The 26,432-nt window shown below is 44.3% G+C and overlaps 1 protein-coding gene across 5 annotated transcripts in view; it reads right to left on the bottom strand.

The window, feature by feature from the left end:
• Window positions 1–1,791: 1,791 nt before the first annotated feature.
• trioa (trio Rho guanine nucleotide exchange factor a) overlaps window positions 1,792–26,432 on the bottom strand; it is a 109,330-nt gene continuing 84,689 nt past the window's right edge. Inside the window, exons 29-63 of one of the 5 annotated variants that reach the window (XM_049601990.1) lie at window positions 25,049–25,118; window positions 24,359–24,448; window positions 24,176–24,268; window positions 23,971–24,082; window positions 22,428–22,618; window positions 22,031–22,132; window positions 20,915–20,944; window positions 19,211–19,356; window positions 19,019–19,118; window positions 18,681–18,924; window positions 18,429–18,536; window positions 18,121–18,314; window positions 17,554–17,724; window positions 13,524–13,619; window positions 11,726–11,874; window positions 11,571–11,637; window positions 11,256–11,359; window positions 11,086–11,155; window positions 10,911–11,000; window positions 10,728–10,820; window positions 10,282–10,332; window positions 10,107–10,184; window positions 9,773–9,964; window positions 8,936–9,116; window positions 8,547–8,813; window positions 7,948–8,456; window positions 6,880–7,127; window positions 6,505–6,643; window positions 6,375–6,402; window positions 5,906–6,068; window positions 5,529–5,650; window positions 5,348–5,426; window positions 5,045–5,245; window positions 4,784–4,922; window positions 1,792–4,379 (exon numbers count right to left, since the gene is read on the bottom strand). In XM_049601990.1, the coding sequence (XP_049457947.1) occupies window positions 3,822–4,379; window positions 4,784–4,922; window positions 5,045–5,245; window positions 5,348–5,426; window positions 5,529–5,650; window positions 5,906–6,068; window positions 6,375–6,402; window positions 6,505–6,643; window positions 6,880–7,127; window positions 7,948–8,456; window positions 8,547–8,813; window positions 8,936–9,116; window positions 9,773–9,964; window positions 10,107–10,184; window positions 10,282–10,332; window positions 10,728–10,820; window positions 10,911–11,000; window positions 11,086–11,155; window positions 11,256–11,359; window positions 11,571–11,637; window positions 11,726–11,874; window positions 13,524–13,619; window positions 17,554–17,724; window positions 18,121–18,314; window positions 18,429–18,536; window positions 18,681–18,924; window positions 19,019–19,118; window positions 19,211–19,356; window positions 20,915–20,944; window positions 22,031–22,132; window positions 22,428–22,618; window positions 23,971–24,082; window positions 24,176–24,268; window positions 24,359–24,448; window positions 25,049–25,118 (5,275 nt within the window). In that variant the 3' untranslated portion in view covers window positions 1,792–3,821. Of the gene's footprint in view, window positions 4,380–4,783; window positions 4,923–5,044; window positions 5,246–5,347; window positions 5,427–5,528; window positions 5,651–5,905; window positions 6,069–6,374; window positions 6,403–6,504; window positions 6,647–6,879; window positions 7,128–7,947; window positions 8,457–8,546; window positions 8,814–8,935; window positions 9,117–9,772; window positions 9,965–10,106; window positions 10,185–10,281; window positions 10,333–10,727; window positions 10,821–10,910; window positions 11,001–11,085; window positions 11,156–11,255; window positions 11,360–11,570; window positions 11,638–11,725; window positions 11,875–13,523; window positions 13,620–17,553; window positions 17,725–18,120; window positions 18,315–18,428; window positions 18,537–18,680; window positions 18,925–19,018; window positions 19,119–19,210; window positions 19,357–20,914; window positions 20,945–22,030; window positions 22,133–22,427; window positions 22,619–23,970; window positions 24,083–24,175; window positions 24,269–24,358; window positions 24,449–25,048; window positions 25,119–26,432 lie in introns of those variants that run through there. The other 4 variants (XM_049601989.1, XM_049601993.1, XM_049601991.1 and 1 more) reach the window with 4 other exon arrangements.

Raw genomic sequence — 26,432 nt, forward strand, 5'->3', positions numbered from 1 at the left:
TTTTGGACGACATGCTATACTATGACGTTTTTTCATGATTTTGGACGACATGCTATACTATTACTTTTTTTTCATGATTTTGGACGACATATGATTTTGGACAACATGCAATACTATGACTTTTTTTCATGATTTTGAACGACATACTATATTATGACTTTTTTTCATGATTTCGGACGACATGCTATACTATGACTTTTTTCATGATTTTGGACGACATGCTATACTATGACTTTTTTTTCATGATTTCGGACGACATGCTATACTATGACTTTTTTTTCATGATTTCGGACGACATGCTATACTATGACGTTTTTTTCATGATTTCGGACAACATGCTATGACTTTTTATCATGATTTTGGAAAACATGCTATACTATGACTTTTTCTTTTTTTTGGACTACATGCTATACTATTACTTTTTTCATGATTTCGGACAACATGCTATGACTTTTTTTCATGATTTTGGACGACATGCTATACTATGACGTTTTTTTTCATGATTTTGGACAACATGCTATACTATGACTTTTTTCATGATTTCGGACGACATGCTATACTATGACTTTTTTCATGATTTTGGACGACATGCTATACTATGACTTTTTTCATGATTTTGGACAACATGCTATACTATGACTTTTTTCATGATTTTGGACAACATGCTATACTATGACTTTTTTCATGATTTCGGACGACATGCTATACTATGACGTTTTTTTTCATGATTTTGGACAACATGCTATACTATGACTTTTTTCATGATTTCGGACAACATGCTATGACTTTTTTTCATGATTTTGGACGACATGCTATACTATGACTTTTTTCATGATTTTGGACAACATGCTATACTATGACTTTTTTCATGATTTTGGACAACATGCTATACTATGACTTTTTTCATGATTTTGGACGACATGCTATACTATGACTTTTTTCATGATTTTGGACAACATGCTATACTATGACTTTTTTCATGATTTCGGACAACATGCTATGACTTTTTTTTCATGATTTTGGACAACATGCTATACTATGACTTTTTTCATGATTTTGGACAACATGCTATACTATGACTTTTTTCATGATTTTGGACAACATGCTATACTATGACTTTTTTCATGATTTCGGACAACATGCTATGACTTTTTTTTCATGATTTTGGACAACATGCTATACTATGACGTTTTTTTTCATGATTTTGGACAACATGCTATACTATGACTTTTTTCATGATTTCGGACGACATGCTATACTATGACGTTTTTTTTCATGATTTTGGACAACATGCTATACTATGACTTTTTTCATGATTTCGGACAACATGCTATGACTTTTTTTTCATGATTTTGGACGACATGCTATACGATTTTGCTTTTGAAAAAATAAAATTCCACTTACTCCATGAAGGTATACTTTCAATATGATGCAGGAGGGGAACACTGAAACACTGAGTTAGATTGACTGGGCCTTTTACATTACCTTTGCAAGTGTTTGTGTGTAACTGTGTGTAACTTGTAACTTTTTGTGGACTCTGTGCAAAAGGCTTACGGCTGTACCCACGAAACCAGTGGAGGTTACAGTCATCAGTCACTATCAGAGCCCCAAGTCTTATCCTAATCCAAACTGATGACTCTGTCGACCTCTACTAGCTTTTATCTGTTCTGATCAAAACTCTGATGAAGTTTAAGCTAATTTTCCATTTGAAATCTGTGTTGGCTGCTGAAATAATAAAACACAACATAAATAAAAAATTAAAGGAACAAAATGTCAAACAGGTACCTGTGTTCATTATGTTTAATTTCCAAATAACTGATGGCAAAATGGGAATATTTACAAGAGACAATATGTATGATCTGTACAAAGAAATATACATGCAAAGATAAAAAACATAAAAACAAATTAGCCAACATGTAATTTATGAAACAAATGAGACTGGAAACAAACATGACAACAACAACAAAAGACACACAACAATGAAAAAAACAAACAAATAAAAACCCTAAACTGAGGTATCCAGTCCACGTTTCCTCGCTGAACGGCCTGTGCACACCTTTCAAATAAATAAAAAGGTAACGGAGGACTGTGATTTCTGCTCCTGGTGACATCACTTTGAACGTGACACATCCTGACCCCGTGTTGGATTCATGTACAGTTAAGTGGTTATAACGTCAGGACAGACATCAAATTAAAAACCATCGTTTAGTCGCTGCTTTAGGGTTGTTTTTTAAAATTGAACTGGAGTTTATGGAAGAAATATTTTGGCAACAAGTATCTGTACACAAAGTTAGATCACCATTTAGTAAACGATGTACAAAATCTCCCATCAGCGCTCCGTCCTCTGTGAAGAACACATTTGTCTTTAATCCCATCTCTTTAAGAAAGGGCACGAGAGACGTAACGAACTAATCGTAGTGTTTAACTCGTGTAAACAATCATTCCACAAGGTCGTAGGTTACCTAACTCAAGTGAAACATAGTCACAATAAAACATTTTTTTTTATTAAGTACTATAAAGCTAGAGCAACTTTGGTGTACCAATACTACAGAGGCATACAGTACAAAAAGTGTTAAATAATTTTTGATCAAACGGTAATGATTGTAGAGGGTGACCTCTCACTGTGGCGCCGACGTCCTACCACTCAGAGATCAAATAAACACAAACTACCAGCAGTGCTTGCAGTACCAAGTACATGCTTTTCTCTAGATTTATTACAGATACAACAGATGTCTTCATAAATAGTTGCATAAAATGTTAAAGCCGCAACATTGCACATGATAATCAAACATAACATACAATGAGTGCATTTACAGTAATTTGTCTTCCTCTGCCTCCACATTCACTCCCGTCAGCGCTGCCGCCGAGGCTCCGACAGTCCGGCGGCGTCCTGCCGTCCAGAAGCAGGAGTCTGCTGTGAATGTGAGGGAAAGAAGGCAGAAGTCTATATACAAGGTAAGGCTTAAACATCTCATATCTGCGCAACACAAGTTTTGTTCTAGGAAAAGCAAATGATGGATGTCTATTGTTTCTTCTCAGATCGGACAGTGCAGCATTGTTATTCGCGACATGGTCATCATGGTATCTTAGATTAGGTACGTTATATAAGCGCAGCCATCAAAAAGCTCTGATCGGACGTATAAATGTCTCAGAAAGTGTCCGGGTGTCGACAGAGTCCAGAGAAGCACAGCAGCTTTTAACTGATGAGCGTTTTTCTACAATTCTTATTTTTTTCTTGGAAACATAGAGACAGTACTTTTTCCTCTGTGTACATTGTTTCTATAAGAAAGGGCCGCTGCTCAAAAGTCTTTGAGTCACAGTTTTAGTGTAAAAGAGCAAAAACACACAAACGTCTGGGCAGTTTGCTCTCGGCGCCGTCACTCGATTCGTTGGCAGCACTTTCTCCTGAAAGCTCTGCGTCTGTGCAGTGGTGTCGAGGCTCGATCAATCGGCTCTTCTGATCAGTTTTAACTCTCCAAGGAAAATAAATTACTTCATAATGTTTTTACTTTTTTTAATTTTTTTTTTTAGATTTTTGTTCACTTAACTACAAAATCTGTTTTGAGTTGAAACCAGCAAGCAGCAGTAGACGAGGGCATCCGTTAATTTACGTGATTGGTGAGAACTCGGTTCTCTCGGGCTCTGATTGGCTCAGACCTCTGATTGGTGAAAGGACTACAGGACTTAAATCAACATTCTGTGAAAGAGGACAAGATCAGCGTTATTTCTCCTTCCTGTTACATCAGGATGCTCAGGTCCAGAGGAACCTGCAGGCCCTACAGTACGGCGGGGGATCGGGAGGTTGGCGAGGACTTGTTCCTTTACACTCGGGGCTGAAGGCGACTTTGGATGAAGCTCCGGACTCCTCCGATGGCCCGGGCGTCAGTCTGATGTTTCCTCCTGTCTATGAAGGAGATGAGGCGGGAAGTGTCCAGGCAGCCCTCTGCTCGGGCGCAACCGTCAGCAGGACCGGCCTGTAGCCACGGCTCCTGGAGGCAGAGCCCGGCTGGAGGCCTCCTGCCCGGGTCGGTCCTCAGGAGCAGGCAGATGAAGTCCCGGGCCGCCTGGCTGACGCCGTGGAAGTAATCCCTGGGGAAGCTGAAGTCCAGCCGGCAGATGTTCAGGCAGGTCTCCTCGGCGCTCTCGTCGAGGAAGGGGGAGGCGCCGCTCAGCAGCACGTAGGTCACCACGCCCAGGCTCCACAGGTCAGAGGTCAGCGACACCGGCTCTCCGAGGACCAACTCTGGAGAGGCGAACTCAGGGCTGCCCAGCAGAGGGTGCACGTAGTGGGCGCTGTTGAGCTGGACGGCATCACCGAAGTCTGTGAGTTTGACCGTTGGCTGGCCGCTGGAGGTGTGCGCCACCAGCAGGTTCTCAGGCTGCGAAGAGACAGGACAGTGTCACCGTTAGTCCCGCCCACTCTGTTCTTACTATTCACATTAAACTTTTCCAATTCATGAGGTGTTGCAGTGAAACATCTTCAAAGTCTGTCTGACCTTCAAGATTCAAAGTAAAAAGGATCAAACTTTCTACTGAAGGCTGCAGATACACATCAGTGATTCCCAACGTGTGGGTCCTGGGTTCACTCTGAACGGACCTCATGTGACTCTAAACACACTTTATTTTGAAGGACAGTGAATTTCTGTCACAGAGCTTTAACTCTGAAGGGCTGTTTCCTGCTGTAGAGTGAGCGACTAACGGACAGCTACATGACAGAGACAGCAGACTATCTCAAGTCGTGTTGCTGTTTGCTCCTGTGTGGACATGAGACCAAACTACTCACTTTTACGTCCAAGTGCACGATCCTGCAGTTGTGCAGGTAGTGTAAAGCTTCTAAAATGTCCCTCAGGTAGCACGCCACCTTCTCCTCCGTCAGATTCCCCCAGCTGACGATGTAGTCCAGCAGACGGCCTTGGTCGGCCCTGAAACACAAACAAACACAGACGTCCATCACATGAAATGCAGCATTGATCAAAGCTAACTAGCTGCATGTGTGTAGAGTTTGATTTGAAAACTCCACGTGATGTTTCTGGTCTGTGCTCACATCTCCAGGACGAGGGCGTAGCTGCTGGGGGTCTCATACGTGTCGATCAGGCTGACTATGTGGGGGTGTTGGAGCCTCTGGAGCAGGTTGAGTTCCTGAGTCACCCGGTCCCTCCTCATCAGCTTCTTGTTCACCTGTTTGACCGCCACCGTACGTTTGGTGCCGCGCTGGTCACAACGCTTGACCACAGAGAAACGACCCCTGGTGAGGAGAGAGAGGACGGACACTCAGAGATTCACATCATTCACACATCAGAGAGAAAACACTGTCACATGTTCAGTTACATGAAGGTGAGTCTGTTACCTGCCCAGTTCAACCACCTCAGTGTAGTGAGACTCAAAGTTGTCCTTCCAGCTCACTCTGATCCCGTCAGTGGACACTGCTGAGACACACACACACACACACACACACACACACGCGATCAGTTCACGTCCACACTCAGCAGCAGCACTGTGAAATGACTGTGTGTTGAGTTTGTTTTCACCTAACACTCTGAGGCTCGCTGATGATGTCACGCTGCCCAGCTCGTTTGTGGCAACACACGTGTAAACGCCATCATCCTCAGAGGCTACGCCGATGATCCGCAGCGTCGCCTCACCTGTATCACTGAAATCAACACCAACACTCACATTTAGTTTCAACTTCTTCAACACTGACTGACAGTTGTCTTTTTAAACTCAGCTGTGCCACCTCACACACTCTCACTCTCACACACACTCACACACACACACACACACACGTTACAGTCCTGCTGCACAGTGTCCTGCAGTAAAAGACTATTTAAACTAAAACTGATGGAGCGTCAGTCACGTTTCTTACCAACATGAAAACACACTCTCACAGCGACTGACGGTTTCGCACCTGTAGGCGATGCTGAAGTGTCCATTGTTGGTGAGGTTGCTCTGGTTGGGTCCCTTCCAGGTGACAGCGGCCCGGGGGCGACCACACACCTTACACCTGAGGGTGACGCTCTCTCCGTTGTCACACGTCACATCACTCAGAGGCACAAGGAACTCTGGGGGAACTGACGGAGGACAAAAACAGTCAGACGTTAAATCCTGTCAAATGCTGAGACGGGGAGTAAAATTCAGCACCAACTGTTTAAAGCTGAACTACGCCTATTTTCAGAATTCATATATGTTATTCCCGTGGTCTGAGACAGCCCAAACATATTACTGAACTCTCTTAGATCCAAAAATTAGAGGGCTGAAACTCAAATTTGTGTAGCTTATGTTCACAAACACTTTCCTAGGCCGTGGAAATAACGGCAGAATTCTAGGTGGCTTTTGTCATAAATTCCGTTACATAATAAACACAGTTGCAGACGTACCATCGTAGATGTAGTTTGGATTTAGAAGCTGAAAGAGAAGAACAAATCACGTCAGAGTGAGAAACAGAGTGAGGAGCAGACGAGTGACATCACAGCAGCACCAGCGCCTCCTCAGATGAAGTGAGCTCACCTTTACAGAAACCTTATTGGCCAGACCTTCTCTGGACTTCCTGTAACCGTTTTCCAGCTTGGTGTCTTTTTTCGCCTCCTTCTCCTTCTTCTCAGACTTTTTACGGATGCGCAGGGACGTGTGCCACGATGAGGACTTCCTACTGGGACGGCAAAATGCATCGAGTCAAATCAAACTGTTGGACTGAACGAGGAGGTGAGAGCATGCTTGGTTTGATGCTGACGCTCTTTTTACTTTAACGGCTCAGTGTGTATGATTCAGGTGATTATACACTAATGAGAACTTATTTTATATTCCATTTCAAACATGTCCCCCTAAACCCTTCACACTGGACCCTTTAAAGATAATGCATCCTTTTTTTTTCATGACTCTTACTTTATGGATCCCTCGGGACAATCGGGGACGATGGCCGAGGTGTGTCCCAGTACAAATCCGGGGATCCAGCCCTCGGCGGCGGGGCCCTGCTCCGTAGCCGCCCTGAACACCAGAAACATGTTCTGCTGGTTGCTGGCCAAGATCTGGACCACCTCGCCCTGACTGACGCTGATCTCATCCTCCTTCAAGGCCATGTAGTCCTGGGTCACCAACATGGTGGATACGCTACTGCTGCTGCTACTTTCACTCTGCAGCACAGGGAGGAAACACAAGGACAACTGTAAGTGAAAACTCACACACGGTTCAGTTCAAGTAAAATGTAGAACGTTAAATTACAGAGTTGAATCATTCTGACTGATTGTTGAGTCACCACTAAATAAATCTAAATCTAAATAATATGAAAGAAAAGCGGCAGAAACAGTCAAAGCAGAGGACGAACACTGGACACAGAGGTTTGATTACTGTCCACCTGATACAGTCTTCAGAAAAGAGACTAATAAAACAGTGACTGGTTATTTTCCAAAAAGAGCTGGGTGAAGAAAAGCAGGAATAAGATGAAGATTTCCATTTGACTCGTCTTTGCTCTGCAGCTCGAGGCAAAGACGAGAGGAGGAACGTTAGGTTGGATGAGAGGATCTCTGTCGAGTACGTTTGCAGGTGAACCACAAACGTCGGAGGTTAGTTGCAGTAAGAGGACATTTCAGTGACACACCATGAAGACAGCAGGAGGTGAAGGACGGCCAGGAGGAAGTCAGGTGTTAGTATAAGCTTTGTTAGAGTTTAGAAATCTAGAGAGAGCCGAGAAAAGGGAATCACTGAAGAGCTGAGTCCACCAGAGAGGTTCTGAACCTGAAAACATGTTGACAGTGGAAACTTTGGCTACAGACTGTCTTCAGAGAGAGCGAGAGAAGATGATGTTGAAGAGCAGTGAAGGTTGTCAGAGATGTGTAACAGGGGACAGATTAGTAGCGCTGGCTGCAGCAGGACAGGAGACAGACAGGAAAGACCGGGCCTCCCTCTGCCCAGGTGTTAGTCAGTGCAGCACTGGGCAGCAGGAAGTAGTCTTACCCCGTTACTCTGGGTGGACTGGATGGACTGCTCGCTGGCCGATGAGCATGTACTCATGCGGTCGGCTTCCTTGCTGTGCGTGGAGTGTCTGTGGGTTTGGCTCCCAGATCCAGAGCCGGTCTGGATCTGGTTTGAGTTCTGACGGACCGGAGTCTCTCCTGCCTCCCCTGGAAAGGTGAACGAGCCAGGCCGGCTGGCTGGAGAGCCCGGCATGGAGCTCCAGAATCCAGATCCGGACTTCTGGCCCGGGCTGGGAGGGGGAGGAGGGAGGCCGTCCTTGCCGAAGGCAGGAGTGGCCAGGGGGGGCGCCATGGGGGACACGGCTCCTGGCCGTGGTTTGGAAGTGGGTGTAGAGGGCAGGGGCCCGACCATGGCGCGGGGGATAGGGGCTACAGCGCTGGCAGGAGTGGGGGTCTGTGCTTGGTCCTCTGGGGTCTGGATGGGGCGCTTGCCCTGCGGGCTACCCCCTGGAGGGAGTAGGGGAGGGGGGACAGGACAAGGGGACGAACCTGGATCATAAGTGAGCAGAAACTCACACCTCAGTCAAATCTTTCATTTTGACACACAAAACAAATTTCACAGACGCGGACGTTTCATACCTGACATCTTGTTTGGGCCGTCGAGGTCGGCCCCGGGGTGGTGACGGAGGGGCTGGGGCAGGCGGGATGGCTGGGGGATCCTGGAGGGCCGACGAGAGCCACCCTGAGGTCCTAAAGGGATGGCGCTACTCTGGGAGCTTCCACCTCCGACTGCAGGGGTCGCACTGGACCCAACGCTGCCTCCACCCGGAGCTCCTAGGCTGGGCACACACGGCCCTCCACTCGCCCCCACATGGTTCCTCTGATACTCAATTGGTGACGTCAGAGCTGTGATAAGGTCAGAAAAAACACAAGGGTGGCCATGAAGCAAACTGTTCCTGCTGTAACACTTGTCCTCTTTTATGTGTGTGTGTGTGTGTGTGTGTGTGTGTGTGTGTGTGTGAGCCTACCATTGAGGAAGTTGCGTTGGCTCTCGAGTATCTGGCTGATCTGAAGGGTCCAGACCTCACGCACCCCCGGGTGGGAGGAGTGAAGCACAAAGGACTCCACGGCACCGTTGGTCGACCGAGACGTGAGGATGAACTTACAGGGATCACCTTCCATACTGTCCTCTATACCCAAACAGCTCACCTGGAGGAGAGGAGGACGCATCGTTACACATCAGTCAGTTCAGAGAGTTTGTTTATCAATCATTTCTTTAACTTGCATTTTTCTTTGCAAGTTTATTCTCCTTCTTCAACTGAGTTATTCTTCCATAGGACACATTTAAGACCTAACAGTTCACAAACTACCATAAAACGTTAAAGCAGATCGCTATATCTTAAATAAAAGCTCCCACACAACCACGAAGTTCTGCTCATGTTGTTTAACATGACGATCTTTTCTACAGAAAGAAAATGTGTCTGATTTTGAAATCACAGGTGCAGATCGGGTTTCAGGACTTTCATTAACGGGTGTAGCTTTGACTTGGACATAATGACGGGTAACGGGTCAGTCCTGGTCCTGAGCTTTACTAAAGCTAAACTTACTTTTCCTTTGTGAAACATTCAGGTTTGAGGTTCAGCAACATTTGGACTGACCAAGCATTTTATTTCTTTAACAACAAAATGAATTTTACACAGTTTGCCTGATAACATGCACGCAGTGTATTTTTCAGTTGTACATTTTCCACAGTCTACAGTTTCTCCAGCAGAGGGAGCTGCAGGCCCTTTGAACATCCTGTATTCCTCTGGCCTTCACTGATGATGTAGTCATGCACATCACTGCCCCTCATATGCGTCTCTTACCTTGATGCTGTTCTTGTAGAGGAAGCCTGGCAGGGAGAAACCCTTCTTCTTGTCGAGCGGCTCACTGAAGATGACCAACTGCTCAAAGAGGAAGACTCTCCTCTCCTTCATCCGGCCGAGCACGCCGCCCTCTGGGTCAGACACCATAAACGTGTCCTGCAGCAGAAGGCGGCCCTGAGCCACGATCTTCCCCTGGAGAGATGGAGAGAGAGATGGAAATAAAAAGATGAGGTGGAGGCAGAAATCCAGAGACGACATCGTCAGTGTGCGAGTGATGTGAAATTAAGTTTTCTGATAATGAGGCAACATGCTGTGAATGTGTAGTGTTACTTACGTCAAATCCCTGAAGCCGGCCGACATTCATCATATCGTTGCACCTTTTCGGCATGATGCACATGACCTCCACTGCTTTCTGTAAGAGTCACACAGGAGACCAGATGGTTGATGAGATCGCAGAACATGTTTGGCTTTATTGTAGCTGAATAAGAAGCGTTATCTCATCATCTTACCTCCAACTCCGTCGACTCCAGCCCAGCCTTTTTAGAGTGCTTCAGGAAATCCTAAAACAGAAAAAATAAAATATAAACAATTTACACTTTTAACCCGACAGTCCAGTTCAGACCAAAGATTTGCAACGAGACGTCTCTGTTTTTAGGGAGGGCCAGGGGATATATCAAGGAAGACAGTAGGTCAAAAGGAACATCATCTGAAAGCTGAGGATTAATCTGAGATGCTGCTCAGCACCGTGTGTCCAGTTCTTCTCGTCATAAATCTGTGATTAACACTGTTTTGTTTAGGCACCTATTCAAACTCTTAGGTTTAAATATCAGTGATGATTGTGAGTAGTGGAGATGTACATTCATAGACAGCAGAAGACAGAGACACACTATTATAAAGGGGAGAACGAGCTGCAGCTTCTGCTGTAGCGCCCTCTGCTGTCTTGTAACAGACCCACCTTGAGCAGCAGCTGGTACTTCATGATCCTCTGGACTGGCTTGATGAGCAGGTCTGTGATCTGCAGCCTGTGTCCCAGCCGCTGCTTCATGTCCTACAGAGACAAAGGTCAGAGGTTACCTGAGAGGCTGATAGCTAGCTGCAGGTTAGCAGTTTGTGATGTGGTAAAATAATGCGCTCATACCTCGAAGTACGTGTCGATGTACTCTGAGACGATGTGCTCCGACTTGGGCTTGTTTTGACAGTACACTACGTACATGTTTAGTCTCCGTTCCTGGACACAGAAGACACACACAATGACAACATGATCAAAGCACACGAGCAGGTAAACGAAAGGTGGGAATTCACTGTGGACGAACCTGTTTGAGAAAGAGTGGTCCCAGTCTGTCAGGGTCCTCCAAACATTTCTCCAGCTCCCCGAGATAGAAACTAAAGCGGACAGAGACAGCAGAGAGGGCAGTGAGATACTGTGCTGATGGATCTGTGCAGGGAAAGTTTTCCGTTCTCTATACGTGTGTGTGTGACGTACTCTTTGTGCCAGTCGTAGATCTGGTGGATGTTGCCAAACACGATTTTGTCTTTTCCCTTCATGTCATCAGGGACACCCTCCTCCTTCATCCGGCTCATGTAACCCTTGTGATGGAGGAGCACAAACACAGAGACACAAATTTACAACAGCCAGTCTGTAAAGTTCAACAAATTATTCCCAAAACTTCCAGTGACATTTTAAAAATGCTCGTCAGAATAATAAGCTGTGATACTTTGGGGAAATCGCTCTGCTTGAACAAAAGAACCAACAAACAGGAAGTGAACTAAATAACCAGCTGCTAAAGCACCAACTCACCTCCACCACCAGCCCCAGGTCTCTGACATAATCTCTCTCCGTCTCCACCAGCTCCAGCAGGATGTAACTAAACAGAAAAAACACACTCGTGATTAAAGAAATAAGCGAAACACCTCAGTGAACGTTTGTGATGAAGATGAAGGAAGCAAGCGTACTGTCTTTTCTTGAGGATGCTGGTCCGGCGTTCGTCCATCTCTTCGATGGGGGAGGAGGAGGAGAGGAGGGAGTTGTCAGAGGGGTTGAAGGAAGGAGAGCTGCTGTCTCCTTGTTCGACTGACAGTGAGCTGGGTCTGTCCTCCAACGCCTGCACCAGATGAAAACACACAAGTTAAACTAAAGGGAAGTACGTATGAGTTAGACTCAGCATCTTCAGGTTCAGTTGGAAAAAAACATGCAAAAACTTTGGGAAGCCCAGCAGCTCAGTAGGTAGGGCGGGCACCCATATAAAACTGCAGTGTCCTTGCCACAGCGGCTGTGGGTTTAATTCTAGCCAGCGGCCTTTGATACATGACGTTTCTTCTCTCTCTCCCTTTCATGCTTCAAAACTCTGATTAAAGGCAAAACAGTCTAAAAAATCTTTAAAAAAAACAAAAAAAAACACACCAAACTTCATCCATCCATCCATTTTCATCCACTTATCTGGGATCAGGTCGCGGGGCAGCAGCCAAGCAAAGCACCCCACCGACACTTCCCAGCTCCTCCTGGAGGACCCCGAGGTGTTCCCAGATCAGATGACATATATAATCCCTCCAGTGTGTTCTGGGTCTGCCTCGGGGCCTCCTACCAGAGGGACGTGCCCAGAACACCTCCAACAGGAGGCGTCCAGGAGGATCCTGATCAGATGTTGAACCACCTCAACTGACCCTTCGCCTTCTGGCTCAGCTCCCTCTTCACCACGACAGTCCATCTCACGCTCCATTCTACCCTCACTCATGAACAAGACCCCGAGATACTTGAACTCCCTCGCTTGGGGCAGTAACTCTCTTCCCAACCCAGAGGGGGCAGTCCATAATGTTTTTGCAGAACATTATGATGTCATAGCGAAGTTGACCTTTTGGATATAAAATGTCATCACTTCATTATTTTATCCTATCAGACATTTGTGTGAAATTTTCATATAATCAGCGCATGAATTGAGTTAGGCCAGAAACGTGTTGTGACCTTTGACGACCAAATTTGAATCAGCACCCATTCGACTCAAAGTTGACTTTTGTGCCAAATATGAGGAAATTTCTTCAGGGTGTTCTTGAGATACTGCGTTCACCAGAATTAAACGGATGCAAGGTCACATTGACCTCAACCTTTGACCATCAAAACCTAGTCAGTTCACTGTTGGGTCCAAGTAGACGTTTGTGCCAAATTTTAAGAAATTTTTTGAGTTCTTGAGATATCGCGTTCACAAGTATGGGACAGACCAGCGTTGCCAGGTGGGAAATGTAGGATTATCGTACCAGAGACTCAAAATTATCGTATTTTGAGGGAAATTATCGTACAGCCGTCATAACAAAAATAACAATCCTAATGATGCGCTATAGGCAAATATAGTCACTCTAGTGTTTACTTTTTTGGTTTACTTTCTTTCCATTTTCCTTGCTTCTGTTTTTCCTCTTCTTCTTCTTCTGTTTTGAATCTCATTCTCACTCGATTTCCTGACGGGTCCTAGCGCCTTGTGAGGCGGGTACAGCTGACCATTCAGCCAATCGTGCTCATTGTTCAGAGACAAACGTCACCCGTATCTCACGCTAAGCAAAATGCAATTGGCTGGAAACATGTCACATGGGAACAGATGCCTTCAGGGCTCACAAAAAAATGATTAATTATTAAATTATTAAAGATTATTGATCGTACATCGTACAGAGGGCCAAATTATCGTACAAATACGATAATTATCGTAGACTGACAACCTGAGGGAAATAACCAGCTTATTGTGTCCTTGTTCCTTTATTGTCCTACCATCTTGCTTTTGACCAGCTCCTCAATGGCGCTCACCAACTCAGCGGCACTGGGCGTCTCTGAACTGGATGGACGGACCGACAGACGAGAGGAGGTCTGGGTAAATATAGAGAGATGAGGAGAAAAAAAGAGCATTAGAGGCTGAAAGAATATAATCTAACAACTAATTACTGCTATCGCTAAATCAGCCGTTTGGCTTGTGTCTTCCTACAGTGGTGTTTAAATCAACCAGACTATAATTGATAATTGATACAAGCTTTATTCCTCATTTAAAGTGATTTATTAATTAAAAACAGAAACTTCTAAATCTGTAAAACAGACAGACTCATTGTGGATGTGAACCTTCATGTCAGTTGTGTCTATGAATGGAAAACAAAGCTATTTTCTGGATAAAGTTCATGCTTAAATTCTAGTTCAGATTAATTTCAATATGAGCTTTAGTTTCTTTATCAGTGTAACTGTAAGTGAATGCTTTATTTAAGTTATTTGAGTGAACAATGACTCAGTGAAAATGTCTGTTAAATGTTTAATGCTGTAGTCTGAAGACAGAAGATCCAAAAAGATGTTTCCCCAAGTGAAACCCCAAATACTGGGGCTTTATATCTAAAGGTTCGAAGAGAGTGAAAAGAAAAAGTCTATGAACTTAAAGAAAGTAAAAACATGAGGCTGTAATTGGGGTGAACAAAATCAAGATATGGATAAAATAGTGAGATGTCAGAAAATGGTGATGGGAGAAGGTTTGGGGGGAAAATAAGTGGTATCTGGATGGAGGATGTTTCCGTCACGTTCTCGGGTGATGATGACCAGCCTTGGAAATAAAGAAAGGATGCTAACAGAGCGAGAATGAAAGAGGTAGATGTATGTATGTATATATAGTTCAGGAGACTCTCACCCTTGCTGTGCTGTGCTTCAAGACTTTCCCCAATTAGGATTTCTGGGTGAGGCTGTGTGCCCTTCTGGCCTCGCCAGCGTTTAGAGATGCCAATTACTCGCATGGGTAATGAGGTTAACGCACAGAGGGTAAAAGGGAGATGAGGACGAGCGGGCAGGGCGGGTGGGTGGGGGAGGGGGTAGTGAGGGGGTAGGAGGATGATGGGAACAGGGGGCTTTTGAATTTTCACCTCAGTGTGGGGTCATATTTAGATTACTGTCCAGGGAGGCTGCCTGCTCAGTTGAAGGGGAATCCGACTTTCCTCTTTGTATTTATAACATCTTTCTTTCTTTCAAGCCTTTTCCAACCTTGTCCCTACCGACGAGTGATAAACATGCAGAAAAAAGCTGCAGTCCTGGGTTACTGCAACACGCTCAAGGCGTTACAAAACTCAAAATGTCCTTGAAATTTAAAGAAGTTGGCGCATATTCAGCATGACAGCCTTCTGATGTGCACTAACACAAACAGAAACCTCTCTGAAGAGCTACATGCATCTTCTCTTTATCTCCATTTTCCCGTAAAGCCTTTTCTCATCTGCCGGCGACTCTACAGTGTTGTGTTGTAGAAACAGGGCAGAAAGTCAAAAAGAAAGGAAAAATTCTACACTAAAGAAATTCAGGAATGTTTAAGAGTTCAGAAAAATACAAAAGTCAGGAAGAGTAAATTTCAGGGAACAGAGAAAGGTGTATTTTAAAAAGAAGAAGATCTAAAAAGGAAGCAGCAAGCTTTATTTCCTCTCAATCTAGAAACTGTCGTAGAAACCAAAGAAAAAGGCTTTTAGCACGTAGCGTTTAAAGCTGAAGAGCGGGGGAAAAAAGAGAGAATTAAAGAACTGTCTGAGGGAAGAGACGGAGGGGGAAGAGCGGGGCATTTCAAATGGAGAGGTATGGAAACTGAGACAAAGCAAAGACAGGACATAAATCAAGGTAATGCTACAGCGTGGCAAACAGCAAACGATACAACCAGGAAACAAAACAAAAGAGAAACAGAAATTAGTGTCAGAGGAGCCTCCACTTTAGTCCAAGATGAGACTTGGAGTGCCTGAAACTTTTCATTGCTTTCTGCTTTAGGAAGAGACGGGAGAATATGATGCAACAAAATGTTATGCATAAGAGAAACTAAGGAGTCACTTAAAACTGTGTCAGGAAATGCCCTTTTTTGGGGGAAAGTGGGAGACTGGAATGAGCGAAAATGTAAACTACAGGAACTAAAAATCATAACAGCAATGAGAGGAAAATAAAACCTGTATACGAGGTGTTTCAACTGTCTTTAAGATGATCACAGATGGTGCTTAAATTAACTGTAACCCTGTTCTATGAAGCCCTGAAGGCAAATGCTGGTGGTCCATTTTCCAAGTCTGAATGAAGTTGTTTTCTCTCCTGAGTTTATGACTTCAAATCAGGTGGGAAAAAAGTTCCTGCCAGGTGAAAACTAGAACTACTGCCTCGTGGTTGTTTGCCCCCACAAACCAGTCAAGTTGCATTTACAGTTTATATCCATGTCTGAAAAGACTGATGCTTTCCACACACCAATTCAGTATCTGACCAAATGTCTCCCCTGACATTGACTCAAGGCCAGAGAAGAGGTTTTGCAGAACATTATGGTGTCAAAGCGAAGTTGACCTTTGACCTTTTCATCATTTTATCCCGTTAGACATTTGTGTGAAAATTTATTTCATAATTTGTGAATGAATTCTTGTCAAAGAAACATGTTTTGTGTGGTTATAGTGACCTTTGGCCACCAAAATCTAATCTGTTTATCGTTGAGTCCAAGTGAACGTTTGTGCCAAATTGCCATGAGATATCATGTTTACAAGAATATGAAGGACGGTCTACCTGAAACACAACGACTCTGGCCACGGCTGTCACTGGTGTGGAAGCATAAAGTTTTGCCAGGATATTTTTTTGTCCAGGATATTTTTTTAATTTCTTGTTGTTGTAATACTCATTTCAGCCACCAGGGGCTGAAGTGCACCACGACTCCATCTTATAATTAGGATTCATGTGTCCTCCAAGGTGAGTTTTAATTTCTCCACGCACTCTAAACACGAGTAACATTTATCATCTGTTAGCAAGTTACGTAACTTTGCTGTCACAGCTTTCTTTTGGCTAGAAATGTGTTAATTTTGCGTTATTATGGATCCCATGACGTTTTCTGGGAAGACCTTCCTGCTGTGCTGTGATTGGTTGGTACTAGCCCTAACCACGACCTCTTTGCGATAACCTTAATCACTGATTCGATCATTCGTTGACGTGACGAGCACTGACCAATCACAGTAAAGTAAGGTGGGACTTGCCAGGAGAAGTCATAGTATCTGTAATAATGTGTTAGCTATACTGACATTAGCCGTTAGCCTGCTTGCTAGCAACTGAAAAACATAATGTCCACTGCAAACCAGGACCTACATCCCAGGTTAATTAGACTTCATAGCTAACGTCAGTTATGTTAGTCATGGTAACGGGGCACACGCCACCCCTTGGGAGTGCTATGTTTTACCAAAGATGTTTCATAAACACAGGAGAGAAAACACTTAAGATCAAACTCAGAAAATGGATCACCAGATTTTTTTCTTGACTTGGCTCTCAGTGCTTCTGTACTGTTTCTACATCTCAGAAAATAAAATGGAAACTGACCCCTGCAGTAATTCAATATTGGTCCAATCATGATTTAGTTTTAGTCACTGATTTGATAAGAATTAAACTCATTAGATACAAAAGCTGTGAAGACAATTTCTCCTTTAATCACTGACTTGATTAGTGATTTCAGAAAAGCCTTTATGACCCACAGAAGAAATACAAACGGTAAGCGCTGTTACAATTTTCAGAAGAACAAAAATCCCCGTTAGCATTTGGCTCAAATCACTCCTGGCCTCGTTCTTCTTCTGACGCCCTTCTGACCTAAAATTCAAAGAACTGACTTCGCTGAACCAGAAAATGTTAAAACATAAAGGTGAATACAGTCTGTGTCCCACAGCTGGTCTCAACTCAAACTTCCTTCTGCTCCCACTGTCCCCTCTGACTCCTCATCCCCTCCTCCTGTGTGTCCCTGTCCCCTGAGCCCTCTCTTCTGTCCCCACTGTAACGTCCTTCCTCTCCTCACCTTGTCATCCTGTGAGTCTGGCTGCAGCAGGCTGTGCTGCTGGATGGCCATAGGTGGAGGCAGAGGCACTGAGTCAGCGCCTTCCTCGCCCTCCTCCTCTCCGCAGCTCTGCATACCCGAGGAACTGGACTTGGACAACGTGCCGCTCGACAGGCCCTCGTTACGAACCCTCTGCAACACACAAGGTTGGAAAAGTAGAGATTACATCATTTATAGACGAGCTTTTCTGAGGATCTGGGTCTAATAAGCTGCCTGACTGTTACAGCTCCTACCTAATGTCAGATATTTTTATTGTTATCTTGCAAGAGTGCACTTTACTTGAGAATTGTTTCTGACACCGATGTTCATTTTGGGAGTTATGCTTTAGGTTTTGTTACCTTGTATGGCTTCATTTTTAAACAGGGAAATAAGTTTGGTTGTGTTGTTAAGTACTTTGCAAAATAGTCTTTAAGCCAACATGAAAAAGAATTATAAGATCATGGATCGTGATCCTGCATGAAAATAATCGTGATATGATATTTTTGCTGTATCGCCCACCCCTCGTGATCACACTGTCTGTGCACCCACCTCCTCCACAGTCTCATCCTGAGGTGTGGCTGCGCTGTCGTCCGAGTCTTTCTGGGACCCCATCGTCATCTCCCCGCTCTTCCGCACGTCGCGACTCTTCTTGTGCTTGTGGGCCAGCTTCTTCACGTGGCCGTCTGCCTTGCCGCTGCTTAACCGGCGCACCGGGCTGGTGAGCCACTTCCGCAGTGTGTTACCTGTGAAATAAAACACAGACACCAAACTCAGTAGAATGACAGAGGTGGGAAAGATTTCATCTGCAGAGCATTCAACGGTTTGATCACACTGATCCTTTTTATAGATGACCCTACCTGGTCGTTTAGGCCCTGGTGAGGTGTGGGAGCCGATGCCGTGACCAGGCTGGAGCGTAGCAGACGACCCTGGCATGATGGAGTCATTGCTGCACACTGACAGAGTGTCTGTAACAGACAGAGTGATGGCTTCAGATTTGCTTTATGGTGCAGACTTACATTAAGTATCTAAGTGTGTAAAATTCCTTGAGCCCAGAACATGTATTGTTTCCTCTCTGAGACACAACCGACCATTCACGCCACATTCTGCACCTTTGTGGTTGAAGATGCCCTCCATCTCCATGGAGGACCTGGAGTGAGCGATGCAGAGCATGGAGCAGGGCACCAGGCCCTCCAAGGCAGGGGAGCGGTCCGTGGTCCTGACCAGGCACCAGTCTGGCTTGTCGTGGCAGCGCTCCAGGACCTCCACCGTCTGACCGCGCCGCACTGTCAGCTCGTTGCTGTTGCTGGCCATGAAGTCGTGTATCACCACGGTCAGCTCACAGCCACCAGAGAGCTGAGGGAGAGAGGATCACCACAGTGACCTTCTTCTAACTGACACATCATTTCTCATCATTAATGTGTGAGAGAGTGTGTGTGTGTGGGCTCACCTTGTCGCTGTCCAGTGTGTTCTGTGAAGTGCGGGATGCCAGAGAGATGGTGTCTGGTTGGCTGCTGCCTTCACCCTGACTGTCCAGGTCCTCTCCATCCCTGACAGACACACACATGATCAATTACAGATGTGAGTGCATGTGACTGATATGATAACGTGCAGCACTCATGTGAGGGTGTCACATATTTACCTTCCCCTCCCCTTGTGGTGCTTGGCCGTGGTTGCTTTGGGAATATGAATGGGCTCCTTGAGTGCTCCTCTCAGGTGAATGGTGCGCTCCTGGATCACCTCCCTGATGTGTTTGATCCAGTCCTGCTTGTTCTCGATGCTCGACGCCTGTTACGGGTTAACAGTGGGACAAGTTTAACAAGTCAGAAGTTAGATATGTCAGGAAATGATCTTCCTTTGGAATTCTTGTTTCACTCTGTGTGTCTCACACAAGTCTGAATTTAGCCCTCGTCATCTCTTATCAGCGCAGGTCCTTTATCTGATAGATCTTATCTTACACCAGCCCTCCATCTGTGGACCCTAGGACAGTGGTTCCCAACCTGTCAGCTGCACCTCCTCCAAAAAAGTTAAGAAATTATTTACCTCTGTCTCATTTTTTACATCACAAAAACCTGGCATTTAAACAGAGGTGTGCAGACTTTTATATCCACTGTATATAAAATATATGTGTATATTCTAAACGCTTTTTGGCTGATAGGTGGATATACTGTAAATTAGAGCTGCCCCCTTCGACTAAAACTGTTCCCAGTTCAACAGTCCTCATCAGGGTCCATCAGTGGACCGACAGTCCTCATCAGGGTCCATCAGTGGACCAACAGTCCTCATCAGGGTCCATCAGTGGACTAGTCTCCTGCATGTTTCTGATATGAATGTAATGATGAAATGATATATTTTGGTGGTTTGAGTTGAAGGTGTGAGAAAGAATAGTATCAGTAACATTGTTAACACTGTGCTACATCACAGAGAAATACAAACCGTACTAATGAACCTTCATTAATATAGGCCTATATTTTATCTCCAAGTGCACGTCACACACTGAGCGAGCCGCCTGTTAATGACGCTGTGGGCTAATGGGCATGTAGCTACTTCCATGTTTCACATGATACGTCATGTTTGTAGTCGACCAATGAAGATGAGTTTACATATCACCTTGGGTTCGTCCTTCACCTTCTCAAAATGATCCCACACTTTGGATTTCCTGCCCGACATGTTATTAACTAGCCTGTGGAATAACCGCAGGTACCAGCCCTGGAGATTAACCTGACTCCTGTCTGACTGCTGAGCGTGGACACTTCCTGTGTCTGTCCTTTCAAAGTAAAGTCACACATGCTCCACTCATATAGGTTTGGGTTTATTTTGACAAGCTCCTAATAAAGTTTCACATTTGTTTAATTCTTTCATTAGTTTTTTTCTGCGTCTAAGCGACCAATGAAATCTTGCCGACTAATGACCTTTCTGGTCGACAAACGTCTGGTCGAGTATTAGGGGGCAGGCCTTCTGTATACGTCCAGAAAAAGAGGTGGTTATACCCCGTATACCTGCATATACCCTCCGCAAAATGCAGAGTTCAGGTGTCACAGCAAACACAATATGCGAATAGTCCTGTTTTTTAAATCAGCTGGGCTACAGCACAGTGCAGAAGTACTTTCTGTGGTACAAGTACAGCTAGTTGGGAACCACTGCCCTGGAATATTTCATGCTACTATCTTCCAGCCCCCCGCTTTGGCACTGGTCCCTGTTATGGATCACATGTGCTGCTTTTGCCATTCTAGCAGGTTATTCTTACTGTTCGAGAACAAAGGCGAGGATAAGAGGTGCTAAGAGTTTGTGTTTCAGACTTGTGAGAAGTGGCTGAGGGCTGTGTTGTGGGATAGTTTGTACTCACCATGGCTCCGTGTTTGGATCCCTGACTTAGCTTTGAATTTGAAATATAAAATAGAGAATTTCACTGGTTTGGTTTGAGAAGATAAACATGACATATTTTATGCTGACAAAATGGTTTGACATGATAGAAACGCACAACACTGATCAGTAGGCCAATTAAATGTATAGCAGATTGTGATGGTGTGTGTGTGTGTTTGTGAACGTGTGTAGTTAGTAATGAGACACTTCATTTACAATGCACGTACCACATGGCTGCTTCTCAGCGGTTGCTTTGTTAATCAACATGTAATATAAAGTTGTAACGCTCATAACTGAATGTGTTAGGAGTTTGGCTTCATGCTGCTCCAACGGCTGACACACAATCCATCTGTGACAATATCCAACATGAAAACACGCTGGAGAAATTCACCCAGAGATCAACATAACTTGATGGCGTATATTTCTTCCACAGTGGCGTTCAAATCATTAAAAAGCGTATTTATCGTGGTGGAGAAAGATGGCTCCTCGTCACTTTGATAAAGTGGCACACAGCCAGGACGGGAGATTGTGGGCGTTCAGGGGTCGAATCGGTGTCAGCAGCGTTGGTGGAAGCATGTCAGCCCACAGAGAGAATTAGAGATACAAACATCCACAGAAAACACAGCCCCAGATATACAGATGTGCCTGTGTTCGTTAACAGATGGAACAAAGCAGGATCTACCCAGAGAGAGACGGACAGGAGACGAGAGGAAGAAGACAGGAATCAAGGAGACAGAGGAGGAGTTGGTGACTACAGAAAGCTTCTGAGCCACCTTGAAGCTGCTCATGCAATCAAACAAGACGTCAGAGAGGACAGGAGAGATGAGTGTGAGGAGAGAGGTAGGAGGGGTTGAATATAAAGAGAGGAGAGAAAACTGGGTCAGACCGATACGGATTTTCCAAAGCATTTTCTCCCAATCAGATATTAATCCGTCAGTAACATCTGACATACTAACATGGACGTGTGTTTGAATTTTCAATGTTACCGTCTTGGGTTTCAAGACTTTCAGCCTCCAGCGAGTCGAGCCTTTGAAAATCCATCTCGGTCAAACCCTAAAGGAGCTTCTAGAAGGAGCAGAAGACAGGAAGTGTGTTTTACCTTGAGCACAATCTTGTTGTCAGACGTCGGGGTGCGTCCCACCCACAGAGCAAACTTGCAGGGGTCTCCTTCAACATGCTCTGTCACCCCCAACTCTGACGTCTGGGAGGAGAGGAGGAGAATACATGTAGATGTCAGTGACACAATGGCTTTCTGAGGTACTCTTCTTGAGACGGTTGAGACTTGAGACCGTCTCAAGTGCTGGTTTAAGCAGGGTCAATTAGATTCACTGAGAAACACTAAAACACTAATTATGTCATCTACCAATCAAACTTTTACAAACACTTCAAAGCCTGATTGGCTCTTTGAATCCATTGTTCTCACTTCATTTAAAGTCGTTAAGCACAGAGAACAAACATCATCACGTACATTTAACCATCAACACTTCATCACTTACAAAGAGTTTGCTCTTGTAGATGTATTTGCTTCTGCCGTTTGAGTCCTTGACCTCCTTGCTGAAGACAAGCGACATCTCGAACAGGAAGAGGTGGCGCTCCCGACCCTTCCGTATCAGAGTCTTTGGATCCCAGACCTGGAACGACTCCTGGAGAATGAGCTCGCCCTGGGATTCGATGTTTTCATCAAAACCTGGGAGTAGGATGAAATATCAGCATGAAAACGCTATAAAAGCTAGAGTTACCACCGTGCTGTTGTAGGCCTCCGCTAACCTGTCGAATTGCAGCAACAGTTTCATCTGTGTATGTGAAAACATGGGCGCTTCACACACCTCATCCCCCTTCAGCACACAGTTCCGAGGTGGACACCCAAGATTTTTTACTAATCTGTCATATCATCACGGATATCGTTATCGCAAAAATACCCTGAAACATTGTGATATTATTTTAGGGCCATATCGCCCCCCCACCAGTTAGTCATTATTGTGAGGTCACAGTGACCTTAATATTTCACCATCAAATTCTAATCAGTTGGCTCTTGAGTGGAAGAGGATGTTTGTGCCAAATTTGAGGAAAATCCCTCAAGGACCTCTTGAAATGAGACCGGACGCATGGTCACAGTGACCTTGACCTTTGACTAGAGTTGTACCGATACCGATACCAGTATCGGAAATGCCTCCAATACTTCCTAAAATGCGGGATCGGCGAGTACAGCCTATGACCAATCCGATACCAAGTAATGCATTTAAAAGTTTAGTTTAAAAAACATTGTACTGTAGCTTTTAAAATGACTTTTTAACCAAATTGTGTGGCTGCACTTTAACCTGTGTCTTGATCTGTGTCAACACTGGATAATAGTAATTAAAAAAGTTTTATGGCATTCCTTCTACTATTATGTATTTATTTCTTAATATTTCACATAGAGTTTTAGGAGTTGAGACATACAACAATTAGGGATGTCCCGATCCAATCCTCGCATCGGGTATCGGCTCCAATCACGTTATTTTTACAAAATCGGAATCAGTAATAAAAGATCAGAGGAATCAAAACAACAAAAATGGCCAGGTTTTTCATCTCTGTTGTTCATTGTTGCCTCCGCTTTCTTATGTATAAAGATATAGGCCTATTTTGTTTGTTGAAGACAAGAAGAAGATATTGAATTTGTTCGGATCGGTACTCATTATTGGCGGATACCTAAGGTTCAGGGATCGGAATCAGTATCAGGAAGGAAAAAGTGGTATCGGTACATCTCTACCTTTAACCACCAAAATCTAATTAGTTCATTGTTGAGTCCAGGTGGACATCTGTGCCAAAGTTAAAGGAATCCCCCCCACCTGTTCATGAGATATCACATTCACGAGACGTACGGACAACCCTAAAACGGCTATTACCACCGCAGGCATAAAAACATAAAAATTATTTTTAAAAAACCCAACAACCTTTTACCTGATTTATAAAGAGAAAATATTTGACATGAGGTTAGCGTGATATACTGACAGTAAAAAATCACAGTAGCATAGATAACAGGCGGTCTGTGTTCGTCACCTTCCAGCATCGAGAGGTGCATGGCATCGTTGGCTTTCTTAGGAACACTGAGCATCACCTCCAGGCCGTCCTTGATCTCTCCTTTTCCTTCTTCGCAGCAAGTCAGCAGCTCCTAAACAGACACACACACATAGATGAAACCATGACAACTACGAACTATAGGCACGTCCACGGCAGCAGTGAGATCTGGTGAGGAGATACTAACCTTCAGCAGGAGCTGATACTTGGTGATTCTCTGCACAGGCTTGATCAGATAGGAGGAGATGGAGTTGGCCAGTCGGTGCCTCTGTTGAATTTCCTGGAGAGAAGAACACAGAATAATGTGATCACATGCAGCTGACAGGGACCGTTCAGTTTCATCTTAACGGCCATATACGGTGATACTCACATCAAAGTAGTTCCCAGCATGCTCCAGGATGAGCTGGGTGGAGTCGGGTTTGTTCTTACAGTAGTTCACATACATCTGGAACTTATCAGCCTGGACGAAGAGAGGCATGACGTTACAGTGATTTACAGTGATTATAATGTGCAGCAATTATTCATACTCAAAAGCTTCTTCCTCTGATCTTAACATGCAAGTTTTTTATTTTGCTAAAAGGAGTATTTCACTGCTGGGAAGATGATTTCTCATCTAGAATGTGTCTGAAAACATTTTAGTCTTGATTCATATTTGATCAGCTCTGCTTAGTTTTACGGCTTGATCTCAGTTTGGTCTGAGTTTGAGAGAGGAGCGCGACTCTCTCTCAATCCACTTCCATACTCTGCAGCCATGGTGGCGTGCATACAAAAATAAAGAAGTGTACAATCTGTAGTTTGAGCAACAGCCTTAAAGCCAGTGAAAATCTACAGGATGACATGAAACAGATTTTTGTTGGCAAACGAGCAGACAGATCTGGGCAATAACACAGTTCATTTACACACACTATCTTCATTTTTACGACACAAAGCTGGTTGAAAATTGGAAGAGTGTCCCTTTAATTCCAGAAACATTAAGGACTTAAGTATCTAAATGTCCACTGGTACAGTACAAGAAATATTTTCACTGAATGGCAGATGCTGGTGAACAAAAGAAATGTACCCATGTGACGAAGCAATGCCCAACATCCTCTGGAAGCTGCTCATATTTCTCCAACTCTTTGAGAAAGATGCTGACAAAAAAAGGTGAAAGATCAAAATTAGAGAAACACCAAAAAAACACGATACTTTTAGTAAATTAAAAATAAAACATCTAATCTGTATAACCACAGGTGAACTGTAGTATAAGAAGCTGCTAAAGACACTCAACTACGTTTTAATGTTGTACCTTTAAAGTTAATTTAAAACTTGATTTGACTTTAATCTGAGTGAAACCAGGGTGCTTCGACTATGCTTGGGAGGTATCTGTTTTTTATGTCTTCCTGACATTTTGCTGGATGTACGGCATGTCAACAACAAAACACACAAAATAAAAAAGCAGAGCTACTGCTGACAGAAGTCATAGTGACGTGTGATGTCAGCCTTCAATACTGTGTTTCTAATGAACAATTACTGGCCTAGTGGAGGACCAGCTGACACTTGTTGCCGCGGCAGATACGACAGATCAGTGGGCTGAACAGAGATGATGTGTTGAATAAAGTCATGGCTGATAAACTGCTTTTGCGGTTGGGAGAAGTCGTCTTAAGATCCAGGTATATGTGTCAATGCTCCCAAACAGGGCAGAGACATTTTTCTTTTTTGCTCTGTTAACATCAACACTCGCAGTTGCCATCGTTCTCAACTCAGATGCCTGTTCCACTGAAGCAGTAACCTTCAGGGCTGAAAAATGAAGCCAACGTGGAAGTACCAAAAACGATTTGAACAACAATACGATATGTGCAGATATCACAAAGTCCGCCACAATATGATTTTGATTCCATTCGATTCAGGGGTGTGTGATCGATATGAGACGGAATCAGTATATATTCAGATTATCTTTATCTTTGCTACTTGTCATTATCTGCCTGGCTCTAAGCTGCTAGCACTGTTTGAATGTTCAGGAAGGAGATGTGCTCGGACCAAGTGACAGCCTACAGGGCTGTTTCTTGTATTTTTGTACTTTATTTTGCGTGCCTAGTTTTTAAGTTTTAAGTTTTTTAAGTTTAAATTTTAAAATCTTGAATCTTTCCCTTGACTGCTGTAACACTGGAATTTCTCAATTGTGGGATCAATAAAGGTGTATCTTATCTCTTATCTTATCTTAAAATGAAGTCGATACGGAAGTGCTAAAAACTGCAGTTCCTCTAATGGCCACCTGAGGCTGGCTCATTCCTCCACAGCTCCAAACCCGGTAAATTCTGGCTCCAAGAAACCAAGATGACAGCGGCCAAAATGCCAAAATCGAGGTTTCAAATATGTCCATTATTTTTACTGTCTGTGGTTACATCAGTAGAGACTGACCACTAGTGGTGCATGCTGTGCACTACAATATATATCGCCTCAATACA

This window comes from Epinephelus fuscoguttatus, linkage group LG17 (genome assembly GCF_011397635.1).
Source record: "Epinephelus fuscoguttatus linkage group LG17, E.fuscoguttatus.final_Chr_v1".
NCBI lineage: Eukaryota > Metazoa > Chordata > Actinopteri > Perciformes > Serranidae > Epinephelus > Epinephelus fuscoguttatus.